Source organism: Cervus canadensis, chromosome 21 (assembly GCF_019320065.1).
Source record: "Cervus canadensis isolate Bull #8, Minnesota chromosome 21, ASM1932006v1, whole genome shotgun sequence".
NCBI lineage: Eukaryota > Metazoa > Chordata > Mammalia > Artiodactyla > Cervidae > Cervus > Cervus canadensis.
Window position 1 is genome coordinate 13,921,193 of NC_057406.1, and position 14,590 is coordinate 13,935,782.

Consider the following 14,590-nt stretch of genomic DNA (forward strand, 5'->3'; position numbering starts at 1 on the left):
GTGGCCGCAGTGTACCGCTGTGGACAATGAAGCCTGAGGTGGACGGGACTGGAGAACAGAAACCAAACAGCCCGACCGCCAACTAGATTTCCATGGCCTTCACGTTAACAGCCTGCTCATTTCTGGGCATAGGTACTGTTTACGCAGGTGGCGCTAGTGGTAAAGAATCCGCCTGCCAACGCAGGAGATAAAAGAGACCAGGGTTCAATCCTTCGGTCAGGAAGATCCCCTGGAGGAGGAAACAGCCACCCACTTCAGCGTTCTTGCCTGGAGAACTGGACGCATCTGAGCCACACACTACTTCTCTTCTAATACACACAACAGTCAGCATTTTATAGTGGATATATTTACTTATATTCATTATAATATATACGAAGTACTATATCTTGAGTTATATGTGTAAGTTTGAACTATAAAATTTCTAGAAGAAAATATAGCAGAAAATCTTTGTGATCTTGAATTTCAACAATATCTTAGATAAGACACAGATCTTTTAAAAACTGACAAACTGTACCTAAGTAAAATGAAAAGTTACTCTTTGAAAGAAACTGATAAGAAAATGAAAACACAAGCCACAAGGTGCTAGAACACATTTGTAAAACATATATCTGGTTATACACTTGTACCAGAATACATAGAGAACTTTCACAACTCAATAATAAGAAAAAAAATAAAGGCGAGCTATGGCTAGAAGATCAGCACATGAAAAAATGTTCAGCATTAGCAGCCACCGGGGAAATGCAAAGACACACAAAACGAGACCCCATTACAAAACCTACCAGAACGGCTAAATATCACCACCGAGTGCTGACGAGGGTGTGGAGCATCTGTGACCCTCATACGTGGGTGGTGGGGATGCAAAAACGTCACAACCACTTCGGAGAACAGCTGGGCAGTTTCTTATAAGATTAAACACACCATGGATTTTACTTACTGTGTCACCCAGCAATCCCACTCCTAGGTATTTAGAGAATTTTAAACATATGTCTACACATATTATATTATATTATAAACATACGTCCATCCATATGTTCCTGCTTCCCTATTGGCTCAGATGGTAAACAGTCTGCCTGCAATGTGGGATACCTGGGTTCGATCCCCAGATCGGGATGATCCCCTGGAGGAGGGCATGGCAACCCACTCCAGTATTCATTCTTGCCTGGAGAATCCTATGGACAGAGGAGCCTGGTGGACTACAGTCCATGGGCTCTCAAAGAGTCGGACACAACTGAGCGACTGACTTTCATTTTCACTTTCATGACTAGACAAAGACCTGTATGTGAATGCTTACAGTCACTTTATTTATAATTGCCAAAATCTGGAAATACTTCAAATGTCCACCATTGGATAAACAAAAAAATAACAGAGCAACAAAAAGGGAAGAACCACTTATAATGGCAACAACATGAATGAGTCTCAAAAGGGTTAAGTGAAGAAAGTAAGCCATAAACTGCTGCATACAGTTTGATTCCATTTATTTGAGAAAATCAAAATTACAGGGACAGAAATCAGATCAGGTTACCACGAGCTCAGCAAGCAGAAGGGGGGTTAATATAAATGGATGAAAAGGCAATGCTATGTCTTGACTGCAGTGATGGCTTCATGACTAAGATTGTCAAAACTCATCAATATGTAAACCTAAAACAAGTGACTTTTATGCAATTTACCCTTCAATAGATCTGACTTTAAACAAAAATGCAAAAATAAATGAATTTTAAAAACTGGTCAATTTCATACAATTCCATACATAGTTAAGCTGAAAACAGGCTTCTGCTCCCCCAGGAAACCTATCAAAAAGGAAAGCAAGTGAACAAAGTCACAGTAAAAATACTCTTTCCTTGGAATATTTGATTTTTTAAAGCAGCAGCAGCTAGGGGTCAATATTTACACAATGGAACTGATCACATAGAATGAATTTCTGAAACCATAGTAGCAAGTGAAAGTGAAAGTGAGAGTCACTCAGTCATGTTTGACTCTGCGACCCCATGGACTGTATAGTCCATGGGATTCTCCAGGCCAGAATACTGGAGTGGGTAGCCTTTCCCTTCTCTAGGGGATCTTCCCAACCCAGGGATTGAACCCAGGTCTCCCACATTGCAGGCAGATTCTTTACCAGCTGAGCCACAAGGGAAGTCCAGAAATACTGGAGTGGGTAGCCTATCCCGTCTCCAGCGGATCTTCCTGACCCAGGAATCGAACCGGGGTCTCCTGCATCAAGAGATATTTTTTGTAGCAAGGGGCTTTCTGAGCTTCCATTAGGTCAGTGATTTTCTGCCTTTTTCACTACAGTATAGAGTACATATTTAATATTTTACATTTTGTTCAATACACACATGTGTAATGCACTGATGTTTTTTCCCCTAGTCTACTCTACTCAGATCTGTTCCATTCCATTCCATTCTATGATCATTTTTAAAGTTCAGTTGGAAAGTAGAGGATCTAGCATGGTTCCGAGCAGACTGCAAGCAGCAGTCTGAGAAATACCACTGGACCTTATGGCATATGGATGTTCCCAGCCTGTCCCCGACCTCTCCTTTTGTACTGAGTTTAGCACTTTTTTCATTTGAAATGAAGAGTATATACATGTTAGCATCCAGGGGATTATCCCATTTCTAATTATAAAAAATTGTTTAAATGTTTCTAAGGTATTGTCTTGGGGAAAACAACAACACAAATAAAAGATAATAGGAGGTGATAATAGACAGCATCATGTAAACAGTTTAATGATAATCTACTCATAAGCCTGTCTATACACCCATCCCATAAGTATTTATTTACATGCCTGTATCAATGGGAGCAAGATCATCCCCAAGAAAAAGAAATGCAGAAAAGCAAAATGGCTGTCTGAGGAGGCCTTACAAATAGCTGTGAAAAGAAGAGAAGAGAAAAGGAAAGATATATTCATTTGAATGCAGAGTTCCAAAAAATAGCAAGGAGAGATAAGAAAGCCTTCCTCAGTAATCAGTACAAAGAAATAGAGGAAAATAATAGAATGAGAAAGACTAGAGATCTCTTCAAGAAAAACCACGGGAACATTTCATGCAAAGATGGGCTCAATAAAGGACAGAAATGGTATGGACCTAACAGAAGCAGAAGATATTAAGAAGAGGTGGCAAGAATACACAGAAGAGCTGTATAGAGAAGATCTTCATGACCCAGATAATCACGATGGTGTGATCACTCACCTAGAGCCTGACATCCTAGAATGTGAAGTCAAGTGGGCCTTAGGAAGCATCACTAAGAACAAAGCTAGTGGAGGTGATGGAATTCTAGCTGAGCTATTCCAAATCCTGAAAGATGATGCTGTGAAAGTGCTGCACTCAATATGCCAGCAAATTTGGAAAACTCAGCAGTGGCCATGAGACTGGTAAAGGTCAGTTTTCATTCCAATCCCAAAGAAAGGCAATGCCAAAGAATGCTCAAACTACTGCACAATCTCACTCATCTCACACGCTAGTAAAGTAATGCTCAAAATTCTCCAAGCCAGGCTTCAGCAATACATGAACCGTGAACTTCCAGATGTTCAAGCTGGTTTTAGAAAAGGCAGAGGAACCAGAGATCAAATTGCCAACATCCACTGGATCATCGAAAAAGCAACAGAGTTCCAGAAAAAACATCTATTTCTGCTTTATTGATTATGCCAAAGCCTTTGACTGTGTGGATCACAATAAACTGTGGAAAATTCTTAGAGAGATGGGAATACCAGACCACCTGACCTGTCTCTTGAGAAACCTGTATGCAGGTCAAGAAGCAACAGTTAGAACTGGACATGGAACAACAGACTGGTTCCAAATCGGGAAAGGAGTACATCAAGGCTGTATATTGTCACCCTGCTTATTTAATGTATATGCAGAGTACATCATGAGAAACGCTGGGCTGGATGAAGCACAAGCTGGAATCAAGATTGCTGGGAGAAATATCAGTAACTTCAGATATGCAGATGACACCACCCCTATGGCAGAAAGTGAAGAAGAACTAAACAGCTCTTGATGAAAGTGAAAGAGGAGAGTGAAAAAGTTGGCTTAAAACTCAACATTCAGAAAACTAAGATCATGGCATCCGGTCCCATCACTTCATGGCAAATAGATGGGGAAACAGTGGAAACAAGTGAGAGACTTTATTTTTGGGGGCTCCAAAATCACTGCAGATGGTGACAGCAGCCATGAAATTAAAAGACGCTTGCTCCTTCGAAGGAAAGTTATCACCAACCTAGACAGCATATTAAAAAGCAGAGACATTACTTTGCCAACAAAGGTCCGTCTAGTCAAGGCTATGGTTTTTCCAGTGTTCATGTGTGTATGTGAGAGTTGGACTGTAAAGAAAGCTGAGCGCCAAAGAATTGATGCTTTTGAACTGTGGCGTTGAAGAAGATGCTTGAGAGTCCCTTGGACTGCAAGGAGATCCAACCAGTCCATCCTAAAGGAGATCAGTCCTGGGTGTTCATTGGAAGGACTGATGTTGAAGCTAAAACTCGAATACTTTGGCCACCTGATGCAAAGAGCTGACTCATTTGAAAAGACCCTGATGCTGGGAAAGATTGAGGGCAGGAGGAGAAGGGGACGACAGAGGATGAGATGGCTGGATGGCAAAACTGACTCAATGGACATGAGTTTGGGTAAACTCCGGGAGTTGGTAATGGACAAGGAGGCCTGGCGTGCTGCAGTCCATGGGGTCGCAAAGAGTCAGACATGACTGAGCAACTGAACGGAACTGAACTGAACTGATCAAGAGCTAGACACTTGACAGAGATCTGGGGATTACAACAGCAGAAAAAATAGACATGGTTTTTTACCTTCAAGGCAAGACAAGTAGGGGAGAAGGACATTATATAAATAAAACGCCATATCTAAATGTTTACAGCACACACTAGAAAACCCTGAAAACAGGATTATTATACTGTACTAAGTATATCTCCAATAGAATATACTTTAGGATTTGAAAAAAGAAAGAAATTCTCAAAGGTGAGTACACAGCCAGGAAAAAACAGGCAATATAAGAAACAGTGCATTTAGGCCATAAGGGACCACACAAATTATGAATTATAGAAAGTCTTTCTTCATTTTGTACCCTGTACATGCTTGTATTACTGCACATATCATTCTGTACAGTACTGTTTTATTTACAGGTCAGTCTCTATGGAATATAAGCTCCCCACAGGCAGTTATCTTGTTTTTCTGCTTAAAGAGTGCTTGGCATTTAAGATGCATTCAACCACTGTGTAGTGCATTGAAAGGAAACCAATTTTAAAAAACACAGGAGACAGTAGTCAAGGTATTTAGACATACATACCCACAAGATTTACAAGGCTAAGTTCTAGGTGGGGAATCACCTTTGTAAAACATCCTGCTCCACATAATCCACATAAAGTCTATAAGATGAAAGGTGTTAAAAGAAGCATATAGTTATCTTGAATTTTCATAACTTAAAAATATCTACAACTAAAAAGGTCCAATTTTACAGTAAATACAAACTGTTACTGATAACAACTTTTCATCTCATAAAAACGATACCTGATTAATACCTGAGGGAGCTGTTGTTGGGGTTTTTCAGGTCTTGATGAAGTTTAATTACCCATTCCTGATACTCTTGTTTTTGAATGGCAGTCGATTGTTTTAATTCATTGGACCACTTATTTTCTAAGTCCTAAAAAGAGACAGTATACCAATTAGTTAAATTTTTTTTTCCCACAAAAATAAACAAAAAAATGCACTCTGAAAGTCATTATATATACCTCACTTACCTGCTGGGATTCAAAATGTTGAGCAGCCAGGGTGTTTACATCTTGGTCTGTCAGTGACTTTCCCAACTCCTGCATCACTTTTTCCATTTCAATACCTTGTCTGAAACATAAATAAGCAGATCAGATACAGTCATCACATTTTAAAGGTGCAGAACCACTTCAGATTCATGGAAACAACAGCTACGAAAGTGAAAAGAACACTTTCTTCTTATAGGAAGGGGCCCAGGAACGGCAACAGTACTGTCTGGAAAGCACTCTGAAGCCTCGCAATGGAGAGGTGGAAACAGTGATGCAACGTCGGATGGTATACACAATGTCACGTGTGCAGTTAAATCGGAATATAGATTTAGTGCATAGAGGAGAACACTCAGAATCCAGGAGACATTTCAGCTTCCGTAACTACTATTGAAAAGTCCAGAGGCTTTTTCATTTGCAGATTTTCACAAAGAAGATACTCCACAATTCAGCTCAAAGTACATTTTTTATTCCTCTGAACGTGAGTTAAAGTGACTTCAACCTTCGAATCACACATTATAATCAGAAGCTGCCAGTTAGGTTCTAAGAATCAAACTGGTATTAAGTCACAGCGTTCCCTTTCTAGAGGAATGTGAAATACATTCTGAAGATACGTTTTAGTCTTAAATCCAAATAAACAATGTGCGGAAATTAAAAATGGTATTTCCCCATAAGAAAAACTAATTGATGGTGCTAGAAGTTCAGATAGTGGATATTTATGGAGGAAATGGGTGGGAACTGCTGGATGGGTGGGAGGGAGCCTTCTGCAGGCTGGAGATCACCTACTTCTTGATCTGGGAGAGGAGCACATGGGTGTGCTTACTTTGTGGAAGCTTACTGAACTGTATACCTACAGTCTATTGCCTTTTTGTATGTAGGTTATATTTTAATAAATAAGTTGATTAAATCTTATCTCTAATAAAAGTGTATTAATCAAGTTTGTTCTAAAATACATTTCAAACAAACTTGGAAGCAGTGAAACACAGACATGAACTAAAGGATTTCACTATCATTTCAGTCAGTTTACGTAAATTGCTCTTAAAAGAGAAACTGTACTTATTTCTAAGAACTGATTAAGATACTTACGTGTATATCATAAATGAAACTCATTCGTATGTTACTTTTATACATCTCAATGTATACCTTCCCGCATCAAATATTCAGTACCACTTAATTCCCACTTAATGATAATGCAGGTGACCCCATGAATTTTTTAATAATTACTAGAGGTCAGGTGAAGATAATGCTTGCAGGTAAGATTTTTATTTAAAACAGAAGTAACTGCTAAGCATTTATAATTACAAACTTTGATACAATATATTAATATATTACACATGTTCCCTCTAGTGGATAAAAAGTATCATTGCTACTTTATAAAGTTTCAAAGAACTATCTTGAATCTGGTTTGCTAAAACAAGGAAATTTTCAACCAGCAAAAAGAAAACTAATAAGTAACAATTCAACAAATAAAACTTCATGAACATTTATTTCACCCTTAATGTGTTAGAAGTGCAAGTACAGTTAACGATACAACATTTATTTCTACGATTAAGATGAAAGAAAAATTTATTACATGAAATACTATGTAGTGGCTCAGTATGTCTGTCATGATGATTCTGACAACCTGTACGTTATCTTGAAGACATTTAGGAAAAAAGATCATTATAACTGTGCTGATGCTATATTGAGACAAATTTTTTTAAAGATGTAAAATGGGATTAAAATGAAAGGAGGGATGAGAAAAGGTGTCACTTCTACTCATGAATGAGATAAATGAATTAAACATCAAAATTTTTGGTGAACTTCCACTAATGAATTCCAATTTACTATTAGTTATACGGTTCAACTTTGCAAAAAATATTACCTACCTTAAAGAGAACATGGTTTATTTTTATTTATTAAGCTGACAGCTTGGACACGTGAAAAACTATAAAACTGTTCTTAAATGTATTCAAACATTTTTAAAGTCTTTATTGAACTTGTCACAATAGTGCTCTGTTTTATGTTTTGGTTTTTTGGCCATGAGGCATGTGAGATCTTAGTTCCCCAACCAGGGACAGAACCTGCACCCCCCTCATTAGAAGGTGAAGTCTCAACCACTGGACGAGGGAAGCCCCAAATGTACTCCATTATAGTCTGTATGTTTGGAGGTGGGGGAACAAAGCCCTGTCAAGAAGTCTGGCCAAAGGACATTTCAAAAAATAACATCAACCAAAACAAATCCCTATTGAAAAACTATCCTGTAACAGAACAACATGTATATAAAGTACCAGTAAATGTGATCAATCCTGGGTGTTCATTGGAAGGACTGATGTTGAAGCTGAAACTCCAATACTTTGGCCACCTGATGCGAAGAGCTGACTCCTTGGAAAAGACCCCAATGCTGGGAAAGATTGAGGGCAGGAGGAGAAAGGGATAATGAGGATGAGATGGCTGGATGGCATCACCGACTCAACAGACATGAGTTTGGGTAAACTCCGGGAGTTGGTGATGGACAAGGAGGCCTGGCGTGCTGTGGTTCATGGGGTCGCAAAGAGTTGGACATGACTGAGCAACTGAACTGAACTGAACCAGTAAATGCAGATAATTAGTAACTTAATGCAGCTTTTAAAAAACTGAAGGGTTAAGTGGAGTAAGAACCTTCTTCCAACTTAGAAAAAAAGAACAATGATAGAACAGTGATGGCCAGAGATGAAATTTTCTGGGAGGTGGAGTGAGCAGGCAGCAAAGAGGACCACAGCTCAGAGCAGCTCAGCCACTGACTGAAAGCAGGAGCAACAGCCACTGACGAGAACTACAGACGCCGAGCTGGGCATTTTCTAATATCCCTAAACAGGTAGAACGAGTGCAGGCCCAGAAAACCTCAGACCCGGGACCAGATTCAGAAGGAGAGGGAGACTGTATTACCTGAAGCCCCGGTGGGGAAAAATCAAACAGATGAAGTTCAACAGAAGTAGTTAGTGCTGGGTAACTACCATCGTATTTTAAAAAATCTAATCTGTATTTCACGCTTATTTCAAAGTCTGTTCACAATATTCCATGCATGCGTGCTTAGTTGCTTCCGTTGTGTCTGACTCTTTGTGACCCAATGGACTATAGCCCACCAGGCTCCTCTGTCCATGGGATTCTGCAGGGAAGAATACTGGAGTGGGTTGCCATGTCCTCCTCCAGGGGATCTTCCCAACCCAGGGATGAAACTGACATCTCCTGAGTCTCCTGCGTTGCAGGCAGAGTCTTTACTCATGGAGCCACTTGGGAAGTCTGTTGACAATATTATTCGATATGAAAAAAAGAACTACAGGAAATCCAATTTCTGCTTCAGTAAGCTGGGGCAGTAACAGTAGGCTTGTGGATCAAATGAGATAGGGCATCTGTTAAGGACTGCATGTTTGTGGCCCGAGAGTACAAATGTTGAAACCCTAACCTTCACTGTGATGTTATGTGGAGGTGGGGCCTTTGGGAGGCAATTAGGTTGAGGTGAGCTCCAGAGGTTGGCGTGCTCATGATGGAATTAGCCTGGAAGAAGGGGTGCTACTGTTCTCCATCTACAGGCAACGCACCAGGAGAATGCATGGAGGAAAGGCTGAGGAAGCAACGGCAGGAAGGCACTGGCTACAAGCCAGGTGGTGGGTCCTCACCAGACACTGAGTCTGCTGACCTTGGACAACCCAGCTTCCAGACAGTAGGCGATCAATTTCTGCTGTTTAAGCCATCCAGTCTGTGGTATTTTTTTTAAATATAGCAGTCTGAATGAAGACAGCATCCAAAGCATTTTGCACAAGGCCTGGAACAAGGCTGACCTTCAGAAGAGGTAAGTTCTTCCTCCATCAGAACTAAGAGTAGATAGAGCTGTCATAATTCGTTTAGGTAAATCCCTTGAGGAGTCCTATAGACTAGGAGAACCTTACCTGCCCAGGTAAAATGAGAGATCAAAACACACAAGAAAATCAATTTCAACTGTTGAAGATGTTTTCTACTCTATTTTTCAGTTTTATTAAAAAAAAAAAGAGAGAGAACACGCTGTTCTGTAGCCTGTCATTATTTGACGATGTAACATTTAATTACGGTAATGCAAGAACTAGGAAGTACCTCTCCCGTAACTTTTTCAGCTCCACATCTCTTTCACCAATGAGTTCGGAAATACTGACGAAGTAGTTGTGTTCCAAGTTTAGGAGAGTTTCAGAGGCGGGAGAATGGATGAGGTCATGGTACACATCTGCGAAGTCTTCATCCCAGCTGGGCTCCTCGGGCCTCGCGTGCTCTAGCGTGGTCTGCGAGATGGGACCACACATTATTAAATCCTGATGCAGTGTTCTTCGTTAACACACTACTAGAAAAGTGAGTATACTATGATTCCATTTCTGTACATCGAAGGACAGAAAGGCCTGCTATATATGTGTTTATAGGTTACATAGGATTATCTGAGCATACACAAAAAAGTACAGAAAGATGTGAACTTAGTCGTCAATGTGGGTTACCTGGAGGCAGGGTAAGGGGAAGGTGTTAATGTGGAGCAAGGGATAGGAGTGTCCATAATTTGAAAAAAAATAACAAAGAAAGGGTAATAAGTAAGCTAACATCTAATTTCTGTAAAACACATACACACACACTTGAAGGGGCTGCTTGCAGCAGAGTGGGATTTCTAAGTCCCTTACTTTGTATTCTAATGTGCCACGTAAGAGAATAAGTTGCATATAATAATTACATTATCAGAAAAAAAGCTTTTCATTATTAAAAATATATTGCTAAAAAAGGCTTTGTAGGCTATATATTTAGACAATGAGCTTACCTATGCAATAACACTGCCCTTGATAACCCAATTCATGCGTAGGATTTTATATCAAGATATACCTGTGAAATTTTCTTACTTTGAAGTCAGGTATTGTTTTCTTCATCAAATTTAAGTCCCCTCAATTAAATGTATGAAAACAGCAGTTATCAAAATGATAAAGGGACTGCATAAACACTGATAAGCCAACAAACACAAACCCAGAAACACGCAGAAGCAGAAAAGAGACACCCTGAGTGCACATACAGACACATCTGAGGAGGCAGATGCCTGGCCCAGACTCACGCCATGATAACACATCAGACACACACAGTGCTCTGCAGCGGAGGAAACGGACATGCTCAGAAGTCCCCTGCCAAAGGTCGTGCAATACAATGGCAAAAGTGGAAATTACACAAAGATTTCAAAAATTTTTCTTTTTTTGATCTTTGCAGCTAGACACCTGTAAAAGAGAACAATCTAAATTCTTCCCTTTTCTTACCAAAGAAAATACCCCAAACGGGAATCTATGATAGGACTCAGAATAATAATTTCCCTTACATAAAACAAATGAATAAATCATGGAAACAGGTATTTTGAACTGGGACAATCAGGTAAAGTCTTGCCCTTATAGTTACACTTGGATCCACTCCAGGTCAGGAGGGGAGACTTATTAAGAGAATCAGCTGAATGTAGAGGGTGGATTTCACCTGCCCCATGCCTCTGCAAACCCGGACAGCACTCTTATAACTTCTCTGCATCCCTAGACCCAGCATCCCTCTAGGAATTATAACCAGTCCATGTGACTTAGGCTCTGTTCCAAATTCACTCCGGGCATGGGCTGAAGTTTTATAGGAAGGAGTCAAGGTCAAATCCTAGGGACCTGTTTGGCCATACGTAACACCAGACATTCAGTAACCCTACAAGGTCAGATCAGCTCGTTAGGTACCTTGCAAGCCTCAGTTTACAACTCATCTTGGAGTGAGACTTGTGAATAGGGAGAAGCGTCCTAATACACGAGACATACCCAACAGAATTCTTACTCACCCTCAGTCAACTAGAACTCTGGCACACTTCCTCTCTGTCCCACATCCTGAGACCAGCCTGGGCCACCTGGATGTCCCGGTGGATGATTCACTAAGGCCCTGCCTTCCGGTGTCCCTCAACGCCGTATTTTTAATAAGTTTTCCCCTTCGCCTGGCACCCGTTTCTATACACTCACCGGGAATAGCTCAGCCACTAAAATTCAAACACTCAGTCACTGACTACAAACTCCAACCGAAACGTCTCATTTAGCAGCTCCCAGGCAACTGGGAGCCTCACCAGGACCTCCGCTTCACAATCTCCACTATCTGAGCTGCTGGCTCCCTCTCACTGCCCTTTCTTCCGGACAAAGCTTACAGTCAATTACTGTCTTGTCCACATCCTCCTTGCCCACCTAACAAAACCCCATCTTATTCCTCTAGCTCCACCTGCAGTCAGGCTCTGGGGAGCCGCAGCAGAAAAATCACAGAAGTCCAGAGTCTATGGAAGCAGACCGGTGCCAGTCCAACCCTTCCTCGCGATGCTGCCTGGCAACTCTGGCTTCCTCTGGTCAGTTCAGTCCTCAGACATCCAACCATCTCATCAGCACCCCCACCACCCCATTTAGACAAACAACCTCCTTTCCTATTTCTCAGATAAAGCAGAAGCAGTCAGGAGAGAATTATCTTCAACTTCCTGCTACCAATGTAAAGTTTTCTGAATTGATGTTTACATTTTCCTTCTTCCTCTCCACTATGATGGAAGCCACCTCCCTCCTCCCTGGAAAGATTGATCCTCACTTGGGCTCTGGGTCTGAATCCTTTCGGCCTTTCTCTCTACCATCTTAAACAACAAGCCTCTGATCCTGGGGGTCCCATTTTGCAAGTCTCACCCTCCTCTCTGCAGCCCAACTTCTTCCACTTCCACACTCCCACTCATTCTTAAACTCACTGAAATCTAGTTTCTGCTCCCACCAATCTGCTGGAATTTATCTTGCCACAGATAAGACTTGATAAACCCAGTGGGTATTTCTGAGTCTTCTCCTTGCTTGATTGTCTCTGCAGCATTTGAACTACAGACCAGTCCCTCCTTCTTGGTTACCTCTTTTTTGGTCAGCTTTCATGAACCTATAAACTTTTTCTTCTTTGAAACTATAGTCTTTTATCTTCTTTCTGCTTCCTTGACCAGTTCCTCTTTCTGTTGCAGGGTTTTCTTCCTCAATTCATCTCTTAAGTGTTTGGATTTGTTTACTTATTTGTATATATTCATCCATACACCCATCTATCACAGACCAAACCCTGTTATTTGCAAGCTTGTTGCTGGATATATTGTTGTTTACTTGCTAAATTGTGTCTAACTCTTTTGTGACCCCATGGACTGTGGCCCGCCAATCTCCTCTGTTCATGGGATTCTCCAGGCAAGAATACTTGAGTGGATTGCCATTTCCTTCTCCAAAGGATCTTCCTGGCTCAGGGATTGAACCCAAGTCCCCTGCATTGGCAGGGGGATGCTTTACCACTGAGCCACTGGGGAAGCCTTCTGTGCTGGTTACTAGTTAATAAAAGAGAAGAAGGCAGATGTTTTCAGGTGGATATTCAGACAAGCCAGAGATACAGGCAGGTCAACAGACAATTACAATAAAGGATCTTGTTAAGATTCTGTCCAGGTGTCTTCTCTTCTCAGTCTACAATAACCCTGGGCCATTCCATTCAGCAATGAATAATTTTTTAATATAAGCATGCTCCATGTATATGTGGGATATACTCATACGAAAAAATTCATTGTTTATCTGAAATTCTAGTTTATCTATTTATGTAGGGCCACACCACATGGCATGTGGGATCTTAGTTCCCCAACCAGGGATCGAACCAACAATCCCCTGCATTGGAAGCACAGATTCTTAATCACTGGACCACCAGGGAAGTCCCTGAAATTCTAAGTTAAATGGGTGGCCTGTATTTTTAATGACTAAATCTGGCAACCCTATGCTGGGTAGAAATACAAAAGTAGCATCTCATTTTACAGGAGTATTACATGAAGCACCGTGTCCTCTGTGCTCACCTTGATAACAAGAAGGAAGCACATGAGCACCAATACAGGTTGCAAATTATGGAATAAATCTCTGTACACAGAGAACAAAGGGTTCTACAACTGTTCCAGTACTACCTTGGCAATTTAAATGCCCTCATCATCCTGCTTCAGAAACAAACATGTGTGGTTACTCCAGGCTGGGGATGGAGGAAGCGGAAATGGGATGAAGGCAGTCAAAAGACACAAGCTTCCAGTTACAGGAAGTACTAGGCATGTAATGTGCGATGTGATAAACATAATGAACACTGCTGTATGCTACACATGAAAGTTAAGAGAACAAATCCTGAGCGTCCTCAGCACAGGAGAAAACATTTTACTTTCTGTTTCTTTAACTCTGCGTCTGTATGAGATGATGGGTGTTCAGTAAACTTGTTGTGATAAACATTCTGTGATGTATGTATGTCAAATCATCATGCTGTACCTTAAACCCATGCAGTGTCATATGCCAACTACATTCCCAACATCTCAATAAAACTGTAAAGGAAAAAAAAAACCACATCAGAGTTCAGAATATCCTTGAAATTTACAATCTCATCTATTTTCATACCTCGGCATAAGCTTTGGCCCATGTGCTTGCCAGATGATGCAGATCGACTTCACCTGACTTCACAGCTTCCAGGGCGGCTTCGGCCTCCCTGTCATAATCTCTGAGGGATTCTTCTTCGATAAACTGGCTCAGAGCTTCTTTTAAGTCTGTAACAGCGATAACAAATACCATCATCGGCAGACATAAATTGGGAACATTTTACCTGGCTAAGTATTTCAGTGTAAAACTCCTGTCAAGCTTATACCCTTAAGAGCATGTCTAACTAAGATAAATTCAGCTTAGGGGATCATTCAACTAATTTCACACTTAATTTTTCTTTATAACCACAGGTTACTGAATGGTCAAAATTCTTAACTCTTATGTAATATAACCCTGATACCAATTAAAAACATTAATCTCTTAAGTC

General features: G+C 40.7%; 1 protein-coding gene across 5 annotated transcripts in view; it reads right to left on the reverse strand.

Moving 5' to 3' along the window:
* C21H12orf4 (chromosome 21 C12orf4 homolog) overlaps positions 1-14,590 on the reverse strand; it is a 37,152-nt gene that overhangs the window by 17,951 nt on the left and 4,611 nt on the right. For 4 of the 5 annotated variants that reach the window (XM_043440522.1, XM_043440524.1, XM_043440523.1 and 1 more), the window contains exons 3-6: positions 14,185-14,330; positions 9,845-10,026; positions 5,741-5,840; positions 5,522-5,643 (exon numbers count right to left, since the gene is read on the reverse strand). In XM_043440522.1, coding sequence (XP_043296457.1) covers positions 5,522-5,643; positions 5,741-5,840; positions 9,845-10,026; positions 14,185-14,330 — 550 coding nt within the window. Of the gene's footprint in view, positions 1-5,510; positions 5,646-5,740; positions 5,841-9,844; positions 10,027-14,184; positions 14,331-14,590 lie in introns of those variants that run through there. The other variant, XM_043440525.1, reaches the window with a different exon arrangement.